The following is a 23,976-nucleotide window of genomic DNA, read 5'->3' on the forward strand; positions in this document are numbered from 1 at the left end:
GTCCTAGTCGGGTGATGTCTACTTTGGAATATAGATATTATGTCACTTTCATTGATGATTTTTCTAGATGCACCTGGATCACTTTACTGAAGGACCGTTCACAATTATTTGGTGCCTTTCAGACATTTTGTTCAGAGATAAAGAACCAATTTGGAAAAGGAATTCGAATTTTGCGGAGTGACAATGCAAAAGAATATTTTTCTGCACCATTCAACTCTTTCATGGCTTCTCTTGGTATCATACATCAATCCAGTTGTCCCCACACACCACAACAAAATGGCGTCGCTGAAAGGAAACATCATCATTTAGTTGATACAGCTCGAACCTTATTGATTAATGCTCGTGCAACTTTTAAATTTTGGGGTGATTCTATTCTCACTACTTATTATTTGATAAACTGTATGCCATCCTCAATATTGGATAATGAGATTCCACACTCACTCTTATTTCCTAAGGACCCTTTGTACAGAGTCCCACTACGTGTGTTCGGCTCTACATGTTTTGTTCATGATCTCACTCCTGGTTGCGATAAATTGTCTGCACGAGCTGTCAAATGTGTGTTTTTGGGCTATTCTAGAACACAAAAGGGGTATCCGTGTTATTCTCCATCTACACGTCGCTTCTATATTTCAGTAGATGTTACTTTCTTCGAGGATACACCATTCTTTGCTTTGATGGGATAAAACCGCAAGTGCACGGTTCTATCGAAGTAGTAAAAAATAGAGTATCGTTCCGACAGGGAGTTATGAATTCAATTAATTTAGATAATGATTAGGCTGAAGATTTATAAGGTAGAAAGGTTTGGGTTTTTAATTAAAAGCAAATAATAAAAGAAAAGATAAAAGCCTTGGGATTATTGGTTCATCTAAATGACAAGTCCTTCACAAACCAAACTATAAGCTTATAACTTTATGTTAGACCTAATTTCTCAAGACAGTTTATCTTTTGTTCCTCTAGCAACCAAGCCTATTTCGCTGACTTGATTACTATTAGATTTTGGTTCCTCTAACAACCAAGCCTATTTCGCTGACTTGATCATTATTGGTTCCGTTGAAGATCGAAACTATATGTCTCAAAGATTTCAAAGACTATTTCGCTGCCTTTGAAACCCTTGTCTAAATTCACTTGTTCGAATATCAGAGCTCCACTTTCGTTTTATGAATTGATATTTGAGATGATGGATAAACAATTATCAAACCCTCCACTTTCGTTTCCACAGTTTGATAATGGTTGATCCATGTTATAGCGGTGAATTTAGATCAGAAATTAGGGTTACATAAGATTAAGGCTTAGAGCTTGGTTTGATTAGGATTATGTCATTTAGACTTATCCAACAATCCCAAAACAAAGAGAAGTCTACTCACTAACGTTCATTGTAGACATAGAAGAGAAGAAGAAGAAGAACATAAAATAAAGGTGAACTTTTATTCAAAGAAACAATTGTCACTTATTATTTCCGAGAACAAAAGATGAATATTTGTGATGGCTAGCTACTCTATTTATAGTTTACATTCGACTTAAAATCTAAGCAATCACTAGAATGTTCCATAAGTAAACTAAAACATAGTAGCTTAAAATCTAAGCAAAAGCAGCAAAAGTAGTTCTGGAGTGTGGCACGGCCGTGCCAAGCCTAGCACGGGCCATGCCAAGTTTCTGACTAGAGGGAGATATATTTTTGTCTCCGAATCTTCGTATTTTCGTACCAAATCAGCTCCAAAACCCCTTTCTTTTGCTCCAAGACTCAATCCATCAAATATTCGTTCCTGAAATATAACAATATGCAATTGTAGTAAAATAGTTCAAAAAGGATATAATATTAATATAAAATAAACTTAAATCTAATTAAAACAAAACTAAATAATATATTAAAATAGATAATAAATGACTCATCAAACTCCCTCATACTTGAATCTTTGCTTGTCCTCAAGCAAAAGGCATAAACATGGTAGCATAAACAATATTATCATATGACAATTTAATTAAAACACATGTCTCCTCAAGGGCTTTAATTTCAAGCGTACACTAATCACAAACTCAAGCATTTCTTGTAAACCTTATTCAACCCAACAATTAAGTTTCAAGTGAGTGCGTGTGTGTAGTCCAACCCTTTTCTTGCTCCTGTATAAGATAGATATTATGAGGACACATGTTCTAATGCTAGTACTAAACCAACCAAGAAAAACTCTTTCTTTATTTCATATAAGAGAGATGGGAGTATTTGCGATCTTTTTGATCTTTACCATTTGCACATTTTTGGAATTTCAACATTCTTTATTTAAGAAACAACACCTTCACGTAGGAAGTCGGAGGGCCTACCCCCTTCCCCAATCTAGATTCACTGGTGCCATTTAAAACATCATCTTCACGTAGGAAGTCGGAGGGCCTACCCCCTTCCCCAATCTAGATTCAATGATGCTTTTTAAAGTTTTTCAAGATAACATTACCTTCACGTAGGAAGTCGGAGGGCCTACCTCCTTCCCCAATCTAGATTCAATAATGCAACCTTGAAATTTATTTTGGCTATTTGACTTTTTATAAACTCCTTTATACTAACTTTTACTACTTTTACTTAGAGAATTTTTAAAGGTCAACGTACCACTAAAATTAGAACGCATTTCCTTAAAATACCTATTCATACACTTACTCAAGGGAAGCAACTAGTGTTTTTTTCATTGGATAATTTATTCACTTCAAAACAAGATGTGGGTATATCAAGAAAACTTAAAACACAAGAGTTTAACATCATGTACAACAACCAATTTAGAGGAGACAACAAAAATTTATGTCATAATTTTTCAATAAAAACAAGCTACTTAATCATGCCTTTCACAATAAAACAAAACAAAAGAATAAAGTTCAAGGGAGTTTGGAAACACTACGACTCAAGACACTTTATTAGGTTCCCCCCACACTTAGGAGAAGCATTGTCCTCAATGATTTAAAAGAAGGAGAAGAAAAAGAAGAAGATGATGAAGAAAGAAGAGAAGTAGAGAAGAGTAGAGGAAGAGGAGAGCTCACAATTTTATTGAAGTCCATAAGATAGACCTTGGAGGTGAAGGTGTTGCATCATGTATCGGAACATTTGATTTTTTATTCATTTATTTGAGTTCCCCTTAGGACATCGTTTCTTAGCCCGATCATTTCAACACCTTGTCTTTGTTGCTCGGTGCATGTTCTTTGAACTTCGGTTTGCATCCATGCACACCGTTCATCATTATAGTTTCCACCAGCTACTTGTTAATGGTGCAATTTTGCACCTACCTCCTCTTCATCACCACCATCATCACCATCATTGTGTACCTGTGGGTTAGTGCCAACATAAACCAAGTTTTCTACCACCTCCGGATTAGTAATATTCGAATTAGGTAGAATAATCAAGCAATTAGCATTATTGACTCTCCACTCATATTGGTAATTGTGAGAAGGGTTATGGATTCTAAAAAAAATAGTAGTGAGGGTCTCTAAGTCTAGATAGTAGTTTCCCTCAATCCAATTTATCCCTTTGTTCACATTTACCTCAATTTTCTTTAACAATGAAAATGATGATTCCACTTACCACTATATCACCTTTATATCTGGTTTCTTTCTACCAATTGAAACAAGATAATAAATCAAATAATAGCAAATGTTAACATGGGGGTTATAAAGCATAGCCCACAACATAAACGGCTCAACAGTCCTTATCAGTCCTACCTTTTTTCTACCCCATATGGTGCAAGCCATAACCGTGTGAAGGTACCTAAGCACAGGGTTGTGAATTTATTCAACAGCCTAATCACATGTTCATTTATTTCTAGTCTATCCATAGCATTAACATCAAGGTACCTGCAAGGAGAGATAGTTCTAGAGATTTAGAGATTTATACCTATTTCTTTGCTCGGAATCCTTGAATTGGATCCCATGATTCAGGTTGTTGATTGCTTCTTGCTTGCACCACTTCCGGAGGCTTCAATCTCCTCGCTTTTCCTCTTTGATGTCATTAACCTAGTTGACTTGGTTTAGCTTTGGGTGGATGAATGTTGGTGAAGTTTATGGAGGAAGGATGAAAGAGGTTATTTTGGTTGAATAAGGGAAGAATTTTTTTTTTTTTTTTGGGTGGGTTTGGTTTCTGGTCAACGGCTTCAAATTTCTTTCACATTTTCGCATCATATTTGGACAAATACCTACAAAATAAATTAAAATAACACAAAACAAACAAAGTAAAAGCAATAAAACTCATGGGTTGCCTCCCACGAAGCGCTCGTTTAGAGTCATTAGCTTGACAATCAAGAGGTTTCTCTACCCTATACCCAATCTTTCCCAAAGGGATAATGGCATCAACCTGACATTCTCTCCCAAATCAGACATGGCTTTCTCAATGCTTTCGGATCCTATGACACAAGGTATGGGAAAGCTTTCTGGATTCTTAAGTATAGATGGCAATTTGTTTGGAAGTAGTTCTATAAAAATTCTAAACTGGTCATCTAACTTGGATTTGACAAAACCTTGTGTTAATGGATTTTTAGGCTCATGAGGTGGTGAAACAAATGGCTTTTCATTCTCTCCTATAGTTTTTTCACTTTGAGGCTCATCACTTCCTATCTCTCCCTCATTGTTCTTAATTTTCACAACGGGGTCCTCTAATTGGTTACCATCCCTAAGAGTAATAGAACTTATATGGCCTTTGGGGTTGGTTTCAGTTTGACCTGGAAAGATCCCGGTGGTTTGAGAGGAAGCAGTCACGTGTTGGGCCACTTGAGAGATTTGGGTTTCAAGTATCTTATTGTGAGTTGCTATGGAGTCGACCTTGGATGTGATTTTGGCAAGAGAGTCATTCAAAAATCCAGTTTGGTTTTTAAGCTCTTGGAGTTGCTTGGATTGATTTATAACATAATTTTCCATTAAAAGTTCCAAGCTGGATTTTTGAGGGACTCTTTGGTTGTTTGCATAACTGGGTGGTGTTGTTTGTTGTCCAAAAAGATTTTGAGGGGTTTGATAACAAAATTGGTTGCTTCTAAACCCTTGATTATATTTAGCATAGTTTACTTGCTCAGGACCTCTAACAACACTACCTAGTTGGCAATCAATGCCAATATGGCCAAATACACCACAAACTTCACAAGGAGGTGATACAGGGGCAGGTGTGACAGCACTAGTATTCATTGTATCAAATTTTTGTGTTAGTGCGTCAACCTTAGCAGTTAGCTGATCAAGGGAGGAAATTTCGTACATACCTGGCTCTTTTTTAGAGGGTGAAGAAGCAGTTATGACTATCTCACTTGTCCACTGATAGTGGTTTTGTGCCATGCCCTCGATCAAATCATATGCTGCTGTGTAAGTTTTATTCATCAAAGCTGCACCTGCAGCTGCATCAACATAAATTTTTGTGGCATACAAAAGACCATTATAAAAGGTGTGGATAATAAGCCACTTCTCTAAACCATGATGGGGGCAAAGCCTAAGCATTTCTTTGAAACGCTCCCACGCATCGTAAAGAGATTCACCATCTTTTTGAGTGTAATGAAAAAGCCTCGCCCTGAATTGAGCGGTTTGAGAAAGGGGAAAGAATTGGGCAAGGAAAGCTCGCCTCATTTGGTCCCATGAAGTGATAGAACCAATTGTCAATGAATGAAACCAAGCACTAGCTCTATCCCTTAAGGAAAAAGGAAAGAGGTGCAGCCTTACGGCCTCTTGGTTTGCCTTCAAAGTTCCACTGAGTCTTAAAAAAATTGAAACATGAAGATTCGGATCCTCAGTGGGTGATCCGAAAAATTGATTTTGCTGCATTAGATAAATAAGTGCAGGCTTTATTTCTAATTTAATACCCTCAACCGTTGGGTACACAATAGCATCGTATGGCTCATCTGAAGATGTGATTGCATACTCTTTGAGAGCACGTTTCTCATCCATATCGTTATTATCTTCTTTGAGCCATGCCTGAAATCAAAACGGTTAAAGATAGAAAATAAAAAATAATAATAAAATAAAATAAAATAAAATAAAGTTCTCCACAGTTACAAGGTAACCCTGAGTTCCGCTGTTACGATAATATTTATGAGCGTCGACATGTTGAAGCTCCAGAAACATCTCATATTGATTCTAGTGATTCAGCACCAAATACTATTACTACTGATTCTAGTGATTCGGCTACGGCTCGAATCTCCTCTCATGTTGTGGTCCCACCCGAGCCTTATAATAACTTACCTATTGCTCTTCATAAAGGTAAAAGGTCAACTGCTAATCCTCATCCTGTCTACAACTTTTTGAGTTACCCATGACTGTCTCCTTCCTACTTTGCTTTTGTTTCTGCTCTGTCATCTATCTCAATTCCTAAGACAGTTCATGAAGCATTATCTCACCAAGGATGGAAACAAGCCATGATTGATGAAATGGTAGCTTTAGTATCGAACCATACTTGGGAGCTTGTTCCACCTCCTCCTGGAAAATTTGTTGTTGGTTGCAGGTGGATGTTTAATGTCAAAGTGGGACCTGACGGACAAGTTGATCGATTAAAGGCTCGATTAGTGGCTAAAGGCTATACTCAAGTCTATGGTCAAGATTACAACGATACCTTCTCACTAGTTGCGAAGATGACATCTATTCGCCTCTTTATAGCTATGGCCGCCATGAAACATTGGCCTTTATTTCAATTGGATATCAAGAATGCTTTCTTGCATGGTGACTTGGAAGAAGAGATTTATATGGAGCAACCTCCTGGGTTTGTTGCTCAGGGGGGCGTAGTCTGGTATGCAAATTGCAGAAGTCCTTATATGGACTGAAACAGGGAGTAGAGTAGTGGCTAGTGGGTTACAGTTATCCTCTGTCCAGCCACTCACATGCTAAAACGTGTATTTTTTAAAAGGGAGTAAAAAATAAAATAAAAGAGACAAAGAAAAGGTGGGTTACAGCTGTTCTCTTCAGCCATTCATGTGCTAAAACGTGTGTTTTTTCAAAATAATAAACAAAAAACTGCATCTTCTTCCCCTTGTCTCTCTCTCCTCCAACTCGCCACAAAACCTTGAAAACACCAAAACTCGCCGGAAACAACCTTCAAACACCAAAACTTGGAGAAAGCGGCCGCTTTGACCCGCTCCGCCTCACAGAAACACGGCCGCGAAACCCGGTTTCGTTCCGCTTTTGCCTAACGCGCGACTCGGTCGCGTTTTGACGCGCTAGGCTGTTTTCAGCCGCTCCGCGCCGCGATCGCGCTGCGTTATTAGGCCGCTATTGACAACAAAGCTTAGTTGACATGGATGCATCATATTCTCAAATTTTCAATTAAACAAAGTCATATTTCAGTTTAAATGCCACCGCTACCCACTAAATGTATGAAATTTTTTACTTATTTGATGCTTAATTTTTTGACTTCACTTAAACGCAAAATTATAGTATACTTATCATGCTAAAAGTAATTGTGTGCAAAGCTAGTATACACGTTAAGCAATCATTCCGCAAGCACATTAATAAACACTTTATTGAATGCAAGGATGTTGTTTTGGAGCTTACTTACTTGATTTCATGACCTTTTAAATTATGTCGAAATCACAAGACAAGTTTCTAATCATTTAAAAAAATTTGAAATGCAAAGGTGTTGAGAAACAGTGCCATTTTTAAGGTTTTACAGTTCGCTAATCCGTAGCACATATGGCTAATCGATTAGCCCGAGAAAAATTCATTTTTCTTTCAAATCTACTCTCCCGCATTCCCCCTATTCAGCACCCTCTAAGCGAATCTACTCTCCCGCATCATGGATTTTATAGCCCCTCCTCCTAAACAACTTCTAAATGCACAACCTTTTTTGTGTCATCTTACTTCGTCTCATCATTCTGTACTAAATGTTATATTAGAGAGTTATATCCATAAAACACAAAATGCAGGTACAAATCACATGATATCCATAGAACACCAAATGCTGGTACAGAGCACATGACACAATGGAGGTGTACCTCACTCATACATCACACACATGACACTTGTTGAACTCCAGTAGCATAAGGTTCTGAACACCTTTATCCAGTTTAACATCTAGGACAGGTGCATTTTTGGGTAGTGGGAGAGGTTTTCCGATCAGCATGCGTTTTTCCTGTATGACGTCTAGGTCAAAAATGTGAATAACCCTGTTAAAGTAATAATAAATCAGAAAACCAAATGGTAGGCCATCATCACAGGTAAACAAACAATTTCATTTTGTGAAATAAATAATCGACCTTCAAGAAATCTCACTCTTTAGCTAAAATAAACTCACATATAGACCAAAACAAACTCACCTGGTGTTTTGAATTGCACACACGGTGAAGCTTTTGAGTTCAACAACTGAGCCAACCTGTAGCTTTGAGTTCCATTCCAAATTCATTGGGAGGGTTGCAATATTAAAATTCAAACCGTCAGACAACAAAAGCTGGTGGGTATACACGTGGATAACTTGCAACAGCGTCGGCTTAAACTCTTCATCACAAGAGAATTTGTCGCAGCACATTCTTGCGATCGCCCCTTCAGTCAGATCAGCCCTTTCTGTCTCGGCAGATAGAAAGGGAAAAGTTTGAACTTAAAAGTTAGGGAACGGGAATAAATATAGGATGGGAAGGGAAATAAAACACACTAAATCTTACCGCCAGAATAGAGGGGAGTCACGTGTTCTCCGATCAGATCACATTTGTCCTGTACAACTTCAAGGTCATTGATAAAAATAATCCACCTGTTTAAAAAAGAAAAAGAAAAGACAATAAAATAGGAAATTCATCAAGTTTGTTTGTAAATAAAATATAAAAGGCTTAATGATGTGTTTCATCCTTGTAATCGCTAATTCTGGCAATTTACCCTTGTATTGTTTAATCATTTAAAATTTCGTCATTTGACCAACTTAATCACTACCACGTCATTAAATTAGCAAAATGGCATGGTATTTTTGTCCATTCCCATGCCATTTTGCTAATTTGATGACTTGGTGGTGATTAAGTTGGTCAAAGGAAGAAATTTTAAATGATTAAACAATGCAAGGGTGTATTGCCATGATTAGCGATTACATGGATTAATTTTTAAACGACGTCTAATTACAAGGACAAAACACATCATTAAGCCAATATAAAATGCAGAAACATGAATCTTAAACATAGTTGAAGACTAATGATAATTTCATCATCTATTTCATTAACCAGTAAAATAAATTCACAGATACACAAAACAAAACTCACTTGTCCACAAAGTAATCAGTGAGTCTAACAATCGAGCCTACATGCAGACTTGAGAGATTGAAGTCATCATCCAATTGGAGCAATCCAGGTTTAAAGTGGATACCATCAGACAGGTAAAGATAGGTGTCACTGTCCACTAACTGTTTCGCTCCAATAACTTGCAACTCCGGCCTAGACACGAAATCACCCATCCTGAACAACCTCTCTATCACCCCTGTCAGATTCACTGTTCTTTGTTGTCCACCTGTAGGTAGAGTAGAGAGAGAAAATTTAAACTTAAAACATGAGGATGGAAATAAATAGGATAGTCAGAGGGGAACTTAAAACACAATTGTTGTAGTATAACTCAAAATTTGATGGATGGAGAATATTGTTGCTAAAAATAAAAAAGATTTGTTTAAAATATATTTTGTGCTGAAAATATATTTATGGACAATAAATATATTTTCGGTACCGTATGAAGAACGATTTTATGCAAATATATTTTGAAAGGGAATATTATATTTTTGATGCAAATTTATAAATATAGACCTTGAATTAGAGTAAACCTTGAGATAGAGGGGGTTGAAATAAGGGTTTAGAATAGCAACAATAAAAATAGGGTTTGTATAGAGTTTGTCTCTTTGGAACAAACACTAGGGTTAGGGTTTGAGGGTTGATTCACCTTGAAAACACTATTAGGATTGAGTATCTTGGTTACGGGAAGAGATTAGGACTTTGGATAGAATTAAGCGGGAGATTTTTTCTTGTAACTCATCTTTTGTAACGTTACTCATCTTATAGTGAAACGGAGGGCTGCTCTCTCCCCCAGACTAGGTCAATTTAGACCGAACTGGGTCAACAAATTCTTTTGTTTTCTCTCTTTTGTTCTCTCGTTGTTTTCTACTTTTGGCTTGTGTTTATTATTCTTCCATACACTTTGTTTTGGTTGCTTGACTATCCCTTGCTCCACACATCAAGTTTGATATTGGTGTGATTTTTCATCGAATTCTCAAGAACAATAAATCTTACAGTCAGAAAGAGCATTTTCGGGTAGCAGGATGGGATTTCCGATCACTTCACATTGGCAAATCACGTCAAAGTCATAGATCAAAATAAGCCTGTTTATAATTAAAAAAAATAAAATAATCAGACAATCAAATGAGCAGTTCAACTAGATTATTTGCAGAAACATGTATTAGAGTTAAGGGACCAAAATGAAACCAAAAAATAAGTTAAGGGACCAAAACGAAACCAAAAAGTAAGTTAAGGGACCAAAATGAAACTTTTAATAGTTAAGGGACCAAAAGAAAACCCAAAAATAAGTTATGGGACCGAAACGAAACTTTTAATAGTTAAGGAACCAAACCGAAACCAAAAAATAAGTTAAGGGACCAAAAGAGTAATTAAGCCTAAAATAAATAATAAATTCACAGATACACAAAACAAACTCACTTGGTTGTTTTAAATACATTCACTTCGAAGTTAGTGAGTCTGACAACCGAGCCTGTCTTCAACTTTCCGACAGAGCACAACTCAAGCAAATTAGCGCGGAGCAATCCAGCATGAAAATGGATACCATCAGAAAGCCAAACACTGTCGTTTTCCAACTTGTGAACTTGCAGCACGGGCGTAAATCTCTCTTTATTATCATTACAATAGAATTCGTCGCTGCAAAGTCTTGCTATCGCGCCTTTCACCAGGGTCAAATTCATTGTCATGGCTTTTCGACGGAACCCTAGAGCGAGTAGAAGAAGAAGAGTACCACGTAAGTGAGGAATAGAAATAAATATTTGACTCAGACTTGGGCTTTTCTTCCACAAATAACTTGGCCCAATATTACGGTAGTTTGAAAATTGCTGTTCATACCTGTCTTAAGGTTTAAAAACACCACAAAAATACCTAAATACCCATGGGCAGTTAACTGCTGAAGGAACTAACCGCCTATAGCTAACTGCCGAGGAATCCATTGGCAGTTAACTGCCGCTACAATCCTGATACAAATTTCAGGCAGAACTCACTCTTCCATTATCTCTTATCCATTATCAACTATCAATCTCACTCTTCCTAAATTTATTATTATTATTTTTTTAATTTTAGTTTTTGAGTAGATTTACAAGTAAGATATTATGATTCAATTTTAAAGTAGATGTAAGTTGATTAATTTTGTTAAAATGTTTGCATGTTTATGTTATAGTTTTGCGTTTTAGAGTTTATGTATAATTTGCACTTCAAGTGGTTGAATGACTTTTTCATTAATTGTTTAATTTCTTATGGTGTATATATGAAACAATGGACAATTTATTCAAAGCTCAAGCACGTTTCAACGGTGGAAACTGTCATTTGTTCAAGGTCCGGTTCGATATCACGCTAAAGGATATGAAGGATCAACTGAATGAAATCAACCAAGGACTCAACCCCGGAGACGCAAAGAGGGTGGATGGCCTTCAATATGCACGTCCCGGTTATTTGCAAACCGAAAAGATAATGTAGACAGACAATGACTGTAACGCCCGTTTCGAATTATTTAATTATTTAGTTGAGTCTAGAAGTTAGTTAGATGAGTTTATATTATATTTATATAATATATGTGTGATTTATATGATTTATTATGATTGAGGTGGTTTATATGATTTTATGAGGAGTTGTGACTTATTTTATTGTTTAATAAAATAAGATTTAAAAATAAAATAAATATTGAGTTTAGGGGCTGTTTTGATATTTTAGAGAGTTTTGGGGGAGAAAGAGAAATAAGATAAGATAATTGGAGGAGATATAAATAGGGAAACCTAGTTTAGAAAAAACATTGTACGTACGATCAGTTTTTGGAGAATAAGGAGAAAAAGCCAAGAGAAGAGCAAGAGAGACCTAGAGGCTGCGATTTCTAATTATAAGGTAAGGGTGAGACTAACCTTGCAATTTTATTGAGTCTATGAATCAATGGTTACATTTAACATGAATTAGGCTGAGTTTAAGAAGAATCGAAAATTAGGTCAAATTGAGTGAATTGATGATTAAACGGTGAAAAGTTGTTAGATTGATGTAGAACCTGTTCCTAGACCTTAGATAATGTATAGGATGAATTCTGGAATCAATGTTAGGCTTAAAACCATGAGAAAAGATGAATTTTCGTAAAAACTGCACTTCTGCCCGAGCCTACATTCATCGCTCGCCCTCGCGAACGATGATCCTCGCCTCGCGAGGGATGAAGTTCATCGCTCGCCACGCGAACCATTTTCCCTCGCCTCGCGAGTTGCACGTCGCAGCTCGCCATAGCGAACAGATGAACTCGCCTAGCGAGCTAGACCAGAGAGCATGCAAGATTTCGTATTTTTGACTTTTGAGTTGAACCTTAGATGCTTTTGAGTGCCTGAACATGTCTAATAATAATTAGGAAAGAATGTAGGATGAGATTGAACCTGGAATTAAACTTGTGGAATTCTGACCTGAACTCGCCACGGCGAGCAGAGGCTCTCGCCTCGCGAGTGACCCAGAAATAGAGTGACTTTTTAGATTTTGCGACCTTTGTTGCACGAGTTGTCGGGAGTTGGACCCTTGGGTAGGATTAAGACTTAATAATGAGGTTAATTATAATCTGTGAAGTTGTATGAGATATATTGTTGATGATTATGATGTGATATAATGTTTATGCATTACTTGAAGAATAATTGTATACCTAAGATGTTGATGAATTTGAATATTGATATTATTATGTCATACTGTTTGTTTACTGCCTATGTTGCTGTTGTTATTTAACTAAGCTGCATGAATCGGTCTAAGATGTTGAAGATGATGATGTTCCAAATTATTGGACTAATTTAAGAGGTTGTCGAATTAAGTTGTTTAAGAGGTCGAGTCCATGAATTAGCATTCATTGTTGGGGGCTTGATGCCCTGGAGCTTTGTACTCACCACGTTGGAGCATTAGCTCAAAATTAGCGATGGGGGCTTGATGCCCTGGAAGTATATTAATACTCAAATAGCGATGGGGACTTGATGCCCTGTATTGGTACCACATGCATATAAGAGGTCTAAGTTGCATAGTTGCATTTGTCGAGTCGATGATGATAAAATGATTAAGTTGTGATTATTAAAGAAATGAAGTGATTTATGATATATTATTATCAATCTTGATTAATAAGATGTTTTATGATGTTAAATATAACTATTGAATTATATGTTTAATATTATTGTTTTGTGAAATCTCACCCCTTCTGCTTGGAAATGTTGCTCTTCGTATGAGTAACTTGCAGGTAATCCAGAGTAGGTTGTTGTTTGTGCTGTCGTGAGTGGCCTTGCCTCACTGAGTCCTAGGTTGCTCTGATACGTAACGGGAGGGGATCTTTAATGGCTATTTCTCTTTCCTTTACGTATATGCCATGTTTTCATGATACCTAACTGAATTTATGAGATGACTATTATGAGGCCTGCGTGCCAAGACTATTTATGAATTTTGAATTTAATTCCGCTGCTTTATGTTGAAGTTTATGTTGAAGGATAAATTATGATTTATCTATTTTGAGATTTTAAGAAGTGTGATATCCTGTTATATGTTGTTTACTCTGATTATATGTTTGAAATTTTTAAGTTGGGAAAACGGAGTGTTACAATGACTGCGTGAGGAGCATGTGCTCCAGATATTATCAGGAACGCATGTTCCCGGTAAATGAGATGGAAGCTACGTTGCTGAGATCGTCTGAAGATATTCTCAAGTTTGATTCTGCCAGAAAATTATGTTTAGGTAGCATCATGATTAGGAAGTGTCTTCGTTGTTGTAACGCCCACTTTCGTTTAATTGTTTAATTAATTGAGTTTAGGCGATTATATTATATTTATATAATATATGCATGATTTTGGTATGTTTTGATGGTTTGCGATGATTTAGATGATTTGATTGATAATGTGATAAGTTATGAGTTGAAGGTTTTGATAAGGATATGAGACTTATTTTATTGTTAAATAAAATAAAGATTTGAAAAATATATATAAAATATTTAGTTAAGGGTTGTTTTGAGATTTTAGAGAGTTTTGGGGGAGAAAGTGAGATAAGATAAGATATTAGGAAGAGATATAAATAGGGAAGACCTAATTGTTAGAAAAACTATTGTACGTGAAAACTTTTGGAAAAGGGAGAAAAAGCTTAGAAGGAAGAAGATCAAAGAGAGAGCTGCGATTTCTTCATAACTAGGTAAGGGTGAGACTAATAATTCAGTAATGTTAATTGATTGTAATTCTGATGATTAGTTAGCAAGCTTTAGGATTGAATTGGAGAAAACGAAAACTAGGTCAAATCCCTAGAATTGATGATCAAACGGTAGGAATTGGTTAAATTGATGTAGAAAGTGCTCCTAGACCTTAGATAATGTTTAGGACGAACTTTGGAATCAATATTAGGCTTAGAACCATGTGAATCGCTGAGTTTTTGTGAAAATAGCAGGTATGGCCGTAGCGACATTCATCGCTCGCCACAGCGAGCTATGAGTCTCGCCTCGCGAGTGATGAACATTCATCGCTCGCCTCGCGAACCCTTTTCCCTCGCCTCGCGAGTTGCACAATGCAGCTCGCCACAGCGAGCAACCTTACTCGCCATAGCGAGCTAGGGCAGAGAGCATGTAAGATTTTGCAATTTCGACTTTTTAGTTGGACCTTGAGTGCCTTTGAGTGCCTGAACAACATTAGTTGGGAAGTTGGCTTGTACTCGCCATGGCGAGTAGATACTCTCGCCTCGCGAGCACTTCCAGATTGGAGTGCTTTGAGTGTTTGTGCGATCTGTGTCGCACGTTTTGATCAAGAATGAACCCCTAATTGGTAATGAAACCTAATGATGACGTTTAATGCAATCTGTAAGGCCGTTTAAGATATGTTGTTATTAATTGAGTATGAGTTAATGTATTATGCATTATGTAAGATATGAAAGAATAATTATGATGCTAATGAATTGCAATTGATATATTGATATCATCCGTTATTGTGACTTGACTATGCTGCTGCTGTTATTTAACTAAGTGCATAATGTCTACATATGATGAATAAGATGACGTTTAGCTCCAAATTATTGGATGCATATTGATATGATGATTTCGATGTTTTGTTGATAGAGTCCATGCATTAGCATTCATTGAGCTTAGTCCTCACCATGATAGGAGCTTTGTCCCCCGCACGATTATTAGGAGCTTTGTCCTCCGCACGTTTAAAGTATATTAATACTTATGATGACGATTGGTACCACATGCATATAAGGAGTCTAAGAGCATTGTCGCATTGTCGTGTCTAAGATGCTATGTTGTTGATGATGATTGAATATGTGATTACGTGATAATTGTTTATCAAATATGCAAAGTTGTTTAAGATTGATATGATGTTAATTATGATTCAAATTACTTTGATTAATATTATTTTGTTATGAAATCTCACCCCTTCTGCTTGAAAATGTTGCCCTTCGTTTGGGTAACTTTCAGGTGATCGTGCTTAGTGTGCAGTTGCCGTCGTGAGTGGCCTTGCCTCCACTGTGTCGTCTAGGTCGCTCTGATACGTAATGGGATGGGGCTATATGTTATGCATGCTTCGTTCTATTACGTGAATAATATGCTATTTGTGATATTGAACTAAGTGTTTGAGATTATATTGATGGGGCCTGCGTGCCAAAACGTTTTATGGATTATAATATAATTTCCGCTGCAATGTTTAAGTTATTTGGTTAAATTGTTATTTAACTGTTTTGGATTATGTTAAATGTGATATCCCGTTGTTTATGTTGTTTACTCTGATAAATGTTTAAGAAATTTTTATGTTGGAAAAACGGGGTGTTACAGTTGTCTTGATTTTTGTTATCGTTATTGTGCTAGAATCCAATAAGTCATAAGCTTTTCTAACTTCGCTTTCACTAAACTCTTTGAAATTTTTTAAAAACTCTATTCACCCCCCATCTAGCACATATCCTTATTCGCCATATAGACCAACAATTGGAAGAAAAAAATGGATCTTTACACAAAAGCTGCAAAGAGTGTTGTTGTCAAATTTTTATTTATAGGACTATTATGTAGATATATCTTGGTGATTTTCCAAGCCAAAAATGTTGTCGACGTAATTGTTTTTAAATCTGTATTTAATAAAAATAAGGGGGGGAAAATTCCTTTTGAGACCAATTTTGTGGGAAGTCGGGTGCAGAATGAAAAATAAAAAATAAATAAATGGAAACACTCATGAGGGTGAAACCAGTTTGTATGTAAAATTAAATAAAAAAGTAGATGGCATATTGAATTGTTATTGGATGTGTTAAAAGAGTGCCTTAGTGGGTGTGTCCCCATCAGTCATTTTGGATGAAAGAGTAAATTAGTAATTTTTGGTGAGAATTATTTTAGTGGTTAGTGAGAACCCTTATTTTTGCTAAGTTACTAACGTAGTGATTGGTTATTAGTATTTTACCGTTAAGTGACCGTTGTTAGTGTTTTACCATTTAGAGTGTAGAAACATTTTAGAATTGAGTTGGAGTGGGTTAAGTCCATTAAGCTTTAGGATTAGGCCCATTAGGGGGATATCCTATATAAGTCTTGTCTTAGAGGAAATTTCATTCACACTTTCATTTACATAGATATTTTGAGAGAGGTAGAGAGAGAGAAAGTGGGAGAAAAGAGGAAAAAGGGGTTAGAGAAGGAGAAGCTTGAAGATTCAAGAAGAGGAGAGAACCTAGGAGCTAAAGTGAAGCTTGGGATAGGGAATTGATCTAACTAAGGTAAGGGGGTTAGAATTCATCATAATTATTTTAGTGTAATTTTTCATTTGTTGTATGATTAAGTGCTTAATTGAGTAAGTGATTAATTGTTCATAAATGTTAAAATTCGTCCTCTAACTATGATGATATGTTTGAACGCATGAAATTGGTGATAATTGAATTGTTGTTGGTGAAATTGCATGTTCAAAGTTTGTGAAAATGATATATGTTGAATTATGTCAAAATTGTTGAATTGTGCTAAGTTGTTGTTAATTTATGGTTAAATTCATGTTTAATGAAGTTGTTGTTGAATTAGATACGTTGTTGTTGATTTGTTCCATGGGTATTCGATTTTGTGGAGTTAATGTTTGGATTGGTGAAGTTGATGATAAGTTGCTCGTGTGAAGAACCAATATGAACTTTTGATGTATGGGGTTGTTGACTGAATTTTTAATGTTGTTGGGTGGGCTAGACCTAGTAGAATTTTTGTTGTCATGTTGAGGTTGCGTTAGTCGAGTCGTTTGGGAGAAAACGGGATTTTCGCTTGAAAAGTCGCTGTCTAAACGTTTTTGCAAATAAGTGATTATGTAAGGTTCTGGAAATCGATTTTTGGGTGGTTGAAACTTTAATTTTTCTGGAGATTATGATAGAGCTAAGTGTCAGGAGCGTGTAGGCGAAAACGACATCGAAAACGGGTTAACAGTTTGGATTTTATGCGCGAAAACATGAAAATTGGAATCAAGATTAATCATGTTATCATACTTCTATCATAACATTAATCATTAATCATGTTATCATACTTCTATTATAACACATCAAGCATATTCATTCCTTAAATCATCATCAAAATTCATCACTTAACAACATCAATCAATATAAGAATTATTCACCTTATTCCTCATTTAGGATAATTAACTCAACAAATACAATTCAATACTTCAAAGTTACAACAATGAAATTATTGTCACCAAAAAGATCACCCAATCACATTCATATAATTCACCCTTCATCATTTCACTAAAATAAACATCACCATTTGAAATCACCAAGTGTGCAAGTATAAGAAAACATAATCAAGTACGCAATTCACCAAGTTCACCAATGCACATCAAACACCGAGTATAAAAGCAATTAGGAATCATACCAAAACATGTTATGCACCTAGACACGACTGTTATATGCATGCGGTACCGACACTAACAACGTCTATACCGTCACCCCATCATGCCAACAGAACATCATATCACCATTGAATACAAAGTATTCAAATCACACCACTGAATATAAATATCCTAAATCACCCCAACATGACTATAAATTCATGGACTTCAAGTAAGAACTCGACAATGCACAACTCACCAACATAGACATTAACATGATAATCACCACCAATTATGTTATTCACCAACAATTGCATTATCAGATACATGCGAGCTATACAATAAAAAAGTCATCAACCAATCATCATTTCATCATCACCGTAATCAACATCAAAACATAAATATGTTTATCACCAATCATTCATCAAATAATCTTCACCAAAAACAAACACCTTTCATACATGCAAGCCCCACAACTATCATACTCAAATTGCATATAAGAATTCAACAACATAATTCAATACATGCAATCACCACATCCAAATATCAACATTAAGCATGTATAAATTCATCATCAACAATCGACATTTAGCATATTAACATCAGCAACTTCGACAACATTACCACTATCAAACTATCATTGAAAGACAACATTTTAAAAGAAAGTCGACATTTAAAGAATTTAACCAAAACTAAGCAAACATATACCATTGCCTCAACAAAATACATACACTACTCACATATGTTCATAATAGCTTAGGAATATGAGTATCCTAGGCCAATTCCAAGAAATCACAAAATTACGCTAAGTTCGTATCATTTTACAAAAACGATCTTTTTGACATTTTTCAAAACAAGACATCTCATTCAAGTATTTAAACTTACAACTAGATTCTAATCGATCATATAATCATGAACATAGGCCACTTACAAACTATCAAGTCTTAGTTCAAAGTTTCACCCAAGTTCATTTGAGAAAATCCTAAGTTCGTATAGTTTGGTGAAAATTCTCATTTTCCGGTTAACTCTAGAGAAACAAGGAAACCAACTCATTTGCCTCCACTATGCATATACAATAATCACATTTGTGTGCAGTTGTATGTACATGTGTGTCTCATCGTCCAATTGTGATTTAAAACGCCAATTCGACAATTTTTGGCTCAAAGCAAAGTTAACTCAACATAAATAAAAGCCATTTCATTATAAAAAAGAAACCAAGTTAAATCCCATGAATCTTATCCAAAACATTTTTACCAATCAAAACAATACTATACAACCTTAGTCTTACACTTTTCATTTGAGAAATCGAGTTTTCGGAAATTTCATGTTCTTGAACTATTTTCAAAAAGTTTTGATACGATTTACTAAACCAAGTTCAATCTAATTCAATTGATGTTACAAAAGGTTTAGAAAGCTCAAATACATTTAATTACATCAAAAGAATCAGTTTGGGACCATCCGGATCGGCCCCGGATGCCTGAAACCACAAAACAAGAAATGCTGTCAGACAGCCATTCGCTTCAAGTTGGTATATATTAGTATAAAATATTATGTTATTTGGTGAAGAAATATATATGTTATTTGGTGTAGAAATATATTTGTTATAGAGATATATTTGTTATAGAAATATATTTGTTATAGAGATATATTTGTTATTTGTTATAGAAATATATATATATATTAGAATAGAATATTGAGACTTGGAGGGCAGATTTGGAAATAAGAGAAAATAAGTAGGTTAAGGATTTATATAAAAGGGTAGAGTTAGAATTAGAAAATAGGGATTACGTGAAACTGCTTTTGGGAGAAAAGGGAGAAAGTGAGAAGTCAAGAGAAAAGAAGAGTCAGAGAAGAGAAAGCGGTAGAATCTTGTAGAGTCTGATCATCTAATCTAAGGTAAGGGTGGGACTAACTTTCTCTAATTTTAAGTTGTATAATTCTGAAATTAAGTTTAGCATGTTGTAGGTAGTAGTTATGGGAATTTGAGAATTAGGTTTTGAAGTTGTAATTGGTTGTTAATAGAGTAGAAAATCTGTTAAATTTGTGTAGAATTGATGTTTAGATCATGTGTTATTTTTAGTGCAATGTTTTATATGGTTTTGAGTGCTTTAACATGTATAGAAATGGTTAGACAAGTTTTTGGATCAAATTTGGGCATAGGGAAGTTAAAATTGGGATTTTGGGGTGAAAAGTGGGTTTTTCCCGAGTTAACTACAAGAAAAACTGCATTTTGCGACTTTTAAAATGGCTGATTGCGACTGTTAGAAGGGTCGCAAATGTACAATTGCGACTGTTCCGCAACAGTCGCGGATGTTGGGGTCGCAAGTGTCTTTTGCGACCCTTCATAGAACAGCCGCACCAACTGCCGCAAAAGGCACTGCGACAGTTGCTAACAGCCGCAAATGAGGAGATTCACATGGTATTCAAGGGACTTGCAACAGTTCACAACTGTCGCAAATGTCTAATTTAAAATTTATAATTTAATATCCTGTGACTGTTTGAACAATCGCAAATGTATAATTTTTTTTTTAAAAAAGTCACAAAAATTTATTCATTTTTGAAATTGATATGCCCTGATTTAAATTTTTTTCTCTAGAATTTGAAGGCAATCTCAAAATATATTACTAAAGACTTAAAATGCAAAATATACATAATTCAAGAGTAAGAAGTTTGATCCATACATCAACTTAACTAAAACAAAAGATATATAATACCAAGTTTAAACATTCAAAAAACAAAACACTAGTGACTGAACATTCAAAACAGCTGTAGCAAAATTAGAAGTTCCCTAGTGATGTTGCTTCAATGATCCTCCAGGCGGTGGCTAGACTCAGATGAATGTCTACCATCTCTTGTTTCTAAATTTGTTGGCTGAAAAGAAGAAGAAGAAAGAAAAAAAAGACAGTGATTAGTAAATTGAAACGCAAAATATTGAAACTGAAAAAAAAAAAAAAAAAACACCAGAGATATCAAATATATCGATAAATGGCACAATATTCGAGTACTTGTATTTCTCAAAAAAAGCACTAGAGTTGTCAAGATACAAGTAAAAACACAACATTCAGTAATGACAAAAATGAGTCAGTCATAGCAGTTATACAAAGACAAGTCTAAGGAATCTTGCAGATATCAACTTCTAATTTTTTTTTTAAAAGAGAAGATGTTTTTGCAATAGTTTGGTAAAAGTTACCTCTTTGTCTCTTGAATTTTGCACTTGCATTAAAAAAGCAACTTGCGCCTTCAAGAAATCAACTTGTGAAGCCTTCTCCTTAAGAGAATCAATCTCAGCTTGCATTTTCAACATTTTCTCATTAGACTCAATGGAAGATGAGGCTAATCTAGTAGAGGGACTAGAGATTCGAGATGGAGTTATCCCAAGCCCCATAGAACGGACATATCCAGCATGTTCCTTTTCAAACACTTTGAAAAATGCTTCATTCTCACATTGAGTGTTTTGCATTTCAACTTGCAATAGTTCCTGCATATACAACAGTTCATGAAACAACTAACTAAAACAGAACATCAACAAACTTTGATAGTGATAATGTCAAGCATTTCATAAATTAAACAAAACATAAACTTTCAACGTTATGACCACTTTAGGCAATAATACAGTGATAATGTCAAACATTTCATTTTAGGCGAGCTATGAGGTATTATGACCTCTTTTTCAATTGTGCAGAAAAGAAATTGTCACTTACAGCTTTTTGACTTGCATATTCATTGACAAATTTTCCCTTGGCATCTTTATGCGAAACAACATACATATCTCCCCTGCTATATTCTCGACCATATCTCAATTCCTACAAGTAAGCACATATAATAATTACTTGTTCATTTCCAAACAATCTTATAATGTACGTCCAGATGGGATCACTGATTGCAGAGTATTGCATACACAAAAAAGCAACATATCAAAGATAAACTCATCTTTGAGTGAACCGTACCAACTCATCTTTTCTGATCGCAAGCGAGTCAGTTCCTAAGGTATGAGGAGTTTTTTTCTTTTTTCGATTTCTTGCATTTTTTTGTGCAATCGCCTGCATTAATTGAAACAATAATTTTTATACACGCATCAGTTAAAAGCTTAAAAAAAAAAAACAAATGAAACCATAATTTACAAAAACAGCCTAGTGATTTGGGTGAATAAAACTTGGACGATTTTTTAGATTCTCCTATAATATGAGTTCCCATTTGTAATGTTTATTAAACAATCGAGACTTTCCATCCTTCCATTTCTTTCCAAGGCTAGAGATAACATATTTTTCATGGTCTCCATCATCACCAACAACAAACTTTGACTTACAACATAAACATAAAAAAGCAAATTGTTAGTTAACACAAAAAACAAGAAAAATCATATATATTCTCGGCTCACCAAAGACTAAAGTAGCCGATCTAGAAAACAATAGAGGATTGACCAAGGGACACAAAACTAAAAAACCTGCACCAAAAAACCCAGCTATTTATCCCCCAATACAAAACTGCACCTGCTACATCTAATGACAAAAACACGCCCCACCCTTCTGCCCGGACCTATCAGCAACTGCTCAACCAAGAGCTAAAGCCAAACACTATTCGAACTAATCAAAATTCAAGGTCTAATTTAAAGCTTTTCTAGATGATAATCAACTTTTCTTTTATCTTTCGTGATATATCTATAATAATATAATTTTCTAACATATCCACATAGATTTCACAGCCTTGTCGAATTGGGTACATTACTACTTTTTCTATCTTCAGGAATAGACTTGAAATATCAGCCCCCAATTAGAAACCAAAATAAAACTTAACATAAAATGTCACATCTCATGCCACAAGTAAAAACCATTGCACCACTAACACAACGCCACTCTTTAAAATTACATATCAGCACACTTTGAGAATACTCCTTATTATTCTATATTTCATACCACACTTTCTTAAATTAATTTTCCATAAAAATTTATTTCAGGCATATGCATGTGAGAAAAGTCTAAATCAAATGCAATATGCATGTAAACAGAGATAAATAGGAACTGAATATTACCAAAAAGATAGGAACTGAATATTCCGAAGCAGCTTCAAAACTCGTTGGTAAGAATCTCAAAGACAATAATTGAGCAAGAAAAGTACATTAAATGTTCCTGCAACAGTGAATAACCGAGTGAATTCAGTTAAACAAGCCATCACACCCAACAAGCCTCATGGAAATCACTTTCCTTTGAACAATCTCACCAACTAATGCTCACACAACACATTCAGAAAAAAGAAATCAGTTGTCAAAAATCATAAACAACAGCCACAATCATTGTAGTTGCATCCTACAACTGATGAAATTTTGAACAACCAATTAAAGGATCAAATTATCTCTTTTTTCACGCACTAAAATTACTAATACATATAGCAATTAAAAATACATTTCAAATCATTCACCATAGAAACAAAATCAAACCATATCACAGATCAACTTAGTGGATGCTACTCCCTGTCCTTGTTTTTTCTGTTTGTCCTAAGGAATAGGCAACCCATAAACATAATATAGTTGATTCTAGTGGCCGGTAGAAAGAGAAAGAGAGATGCTTAGTTGAAAGAAGCAGTTGAACAAATATTTCAATTGACTTATGTATGCTGCATAAATAAATTGATTTATTAAAAATATTCTCTGTATTTATCTTTGAAATATGAAGTTCAGGCACAAAACATGCTAAGTGATGAAATATTATCATCACATCAGACCCTTAACAAATCTACATATCAATTCTCCCAATTCCACCATCAACTATTAATGGTATCATACACAGTAGCTCAGTCAAACACAATGATATGCACTCATAAAGAATTCAGTTAACAGAGATTGGGAGGAATACATATGCAACTGCATTTTTTTTAACAAATTGAGATTTACAATTATTCAATATTATTTTTGTTATGATTTATTTTTTACTAGAACAGTAACTCTCTAAGTTACTAAACATTAAAAGATTAATAGAATTCAAAGAGAATTGGGTATAAAGTATAAACATATCATACACTAA

The 23,976-nt window shown here is 35.2% G+C and overlaps 2 protein-coding genes and 1 non-coding gene across 3 annotated transcripts; 1 reads left to right on the plus strand and 2 right to left on the minus strand.

The window, feature by feature from the left end:
• The first annotated feature begins 5,416 nt into the window (after positions 1-5,416).
• Positions 5,417-5,523, plus strand: LOC112422264 (small nucleolar RNA R71). The gene has a single exon (XR_003012631.2). It is a non-coding gene; the product is annotated as a small nucleolar RNA R71 (small nucleolar RNA).
• A 2,158-nt stretch (positions 5,524-7,681) lies between these two features.
• LOC25494683 (uncharacterized) lies at positions 7,682-9,415 on the minus strand. Its single transcript, XM_024783919.2, has 4 exons — positions 9,171-9,415; positions 8,589-8,674; positions 8,247-8,490; positions 7,682-8,096 (listed from the first exon to the last, which is right to left on the minus strand). Exons 1-4 carry the CDS (start codon positions 9,359-9,361, stop codon positions 7,931-7,933), a joined length of 687 nt encoding a protein of 228 aa, XP_024639687.1. The 5' UTR covers positions 9,362-9,415; the 3' UTR covers positions 7,682-7,930.
• Positions 9,416-20,557: 11,142 nt separating this feature from the next.
• LOC120580726 (uncharacterized) lies at positions 20,558-22,019 on the minus strand. The gene is made up of 4 exons (XM_039834854.1): positions 21,907-22,019; positions 21,661-21,762; positions 21,150-21,437; positions 20,558-20,830 (listed from the first exon to the last, which is right to left on the minus strand). The coding sequence occupies exons 1-4, from the start codon at positions 22,003-22,005 to the stop codon at positions 20,762-20,764; spliced, it is 558 nt and encodes a 185-aa protein (XP_039690788.1). The 5' UTR covers positions 22,006-22,019; the 3' UTR covers positions 20,558-20,761.
• Between the last annotated feature and the right edge of the window lie 1,957 nt (positions 22,020-23,976).

Source organism: Medicago truncatula, chromosome 5, assembly GCF_003473485.1.
Source record: "Medicago truncatula cultivar Jemalong A17 chromosome 5, MtrunA17r5.0-ANR, whole genome shotgun sequence".
Lineage (NCBI taxonomy): Eukaryota > Viridiplantae > Streptophyta > Magnoliopsida > Fabales > Fabaceae > Medicago > Medicago truncatula.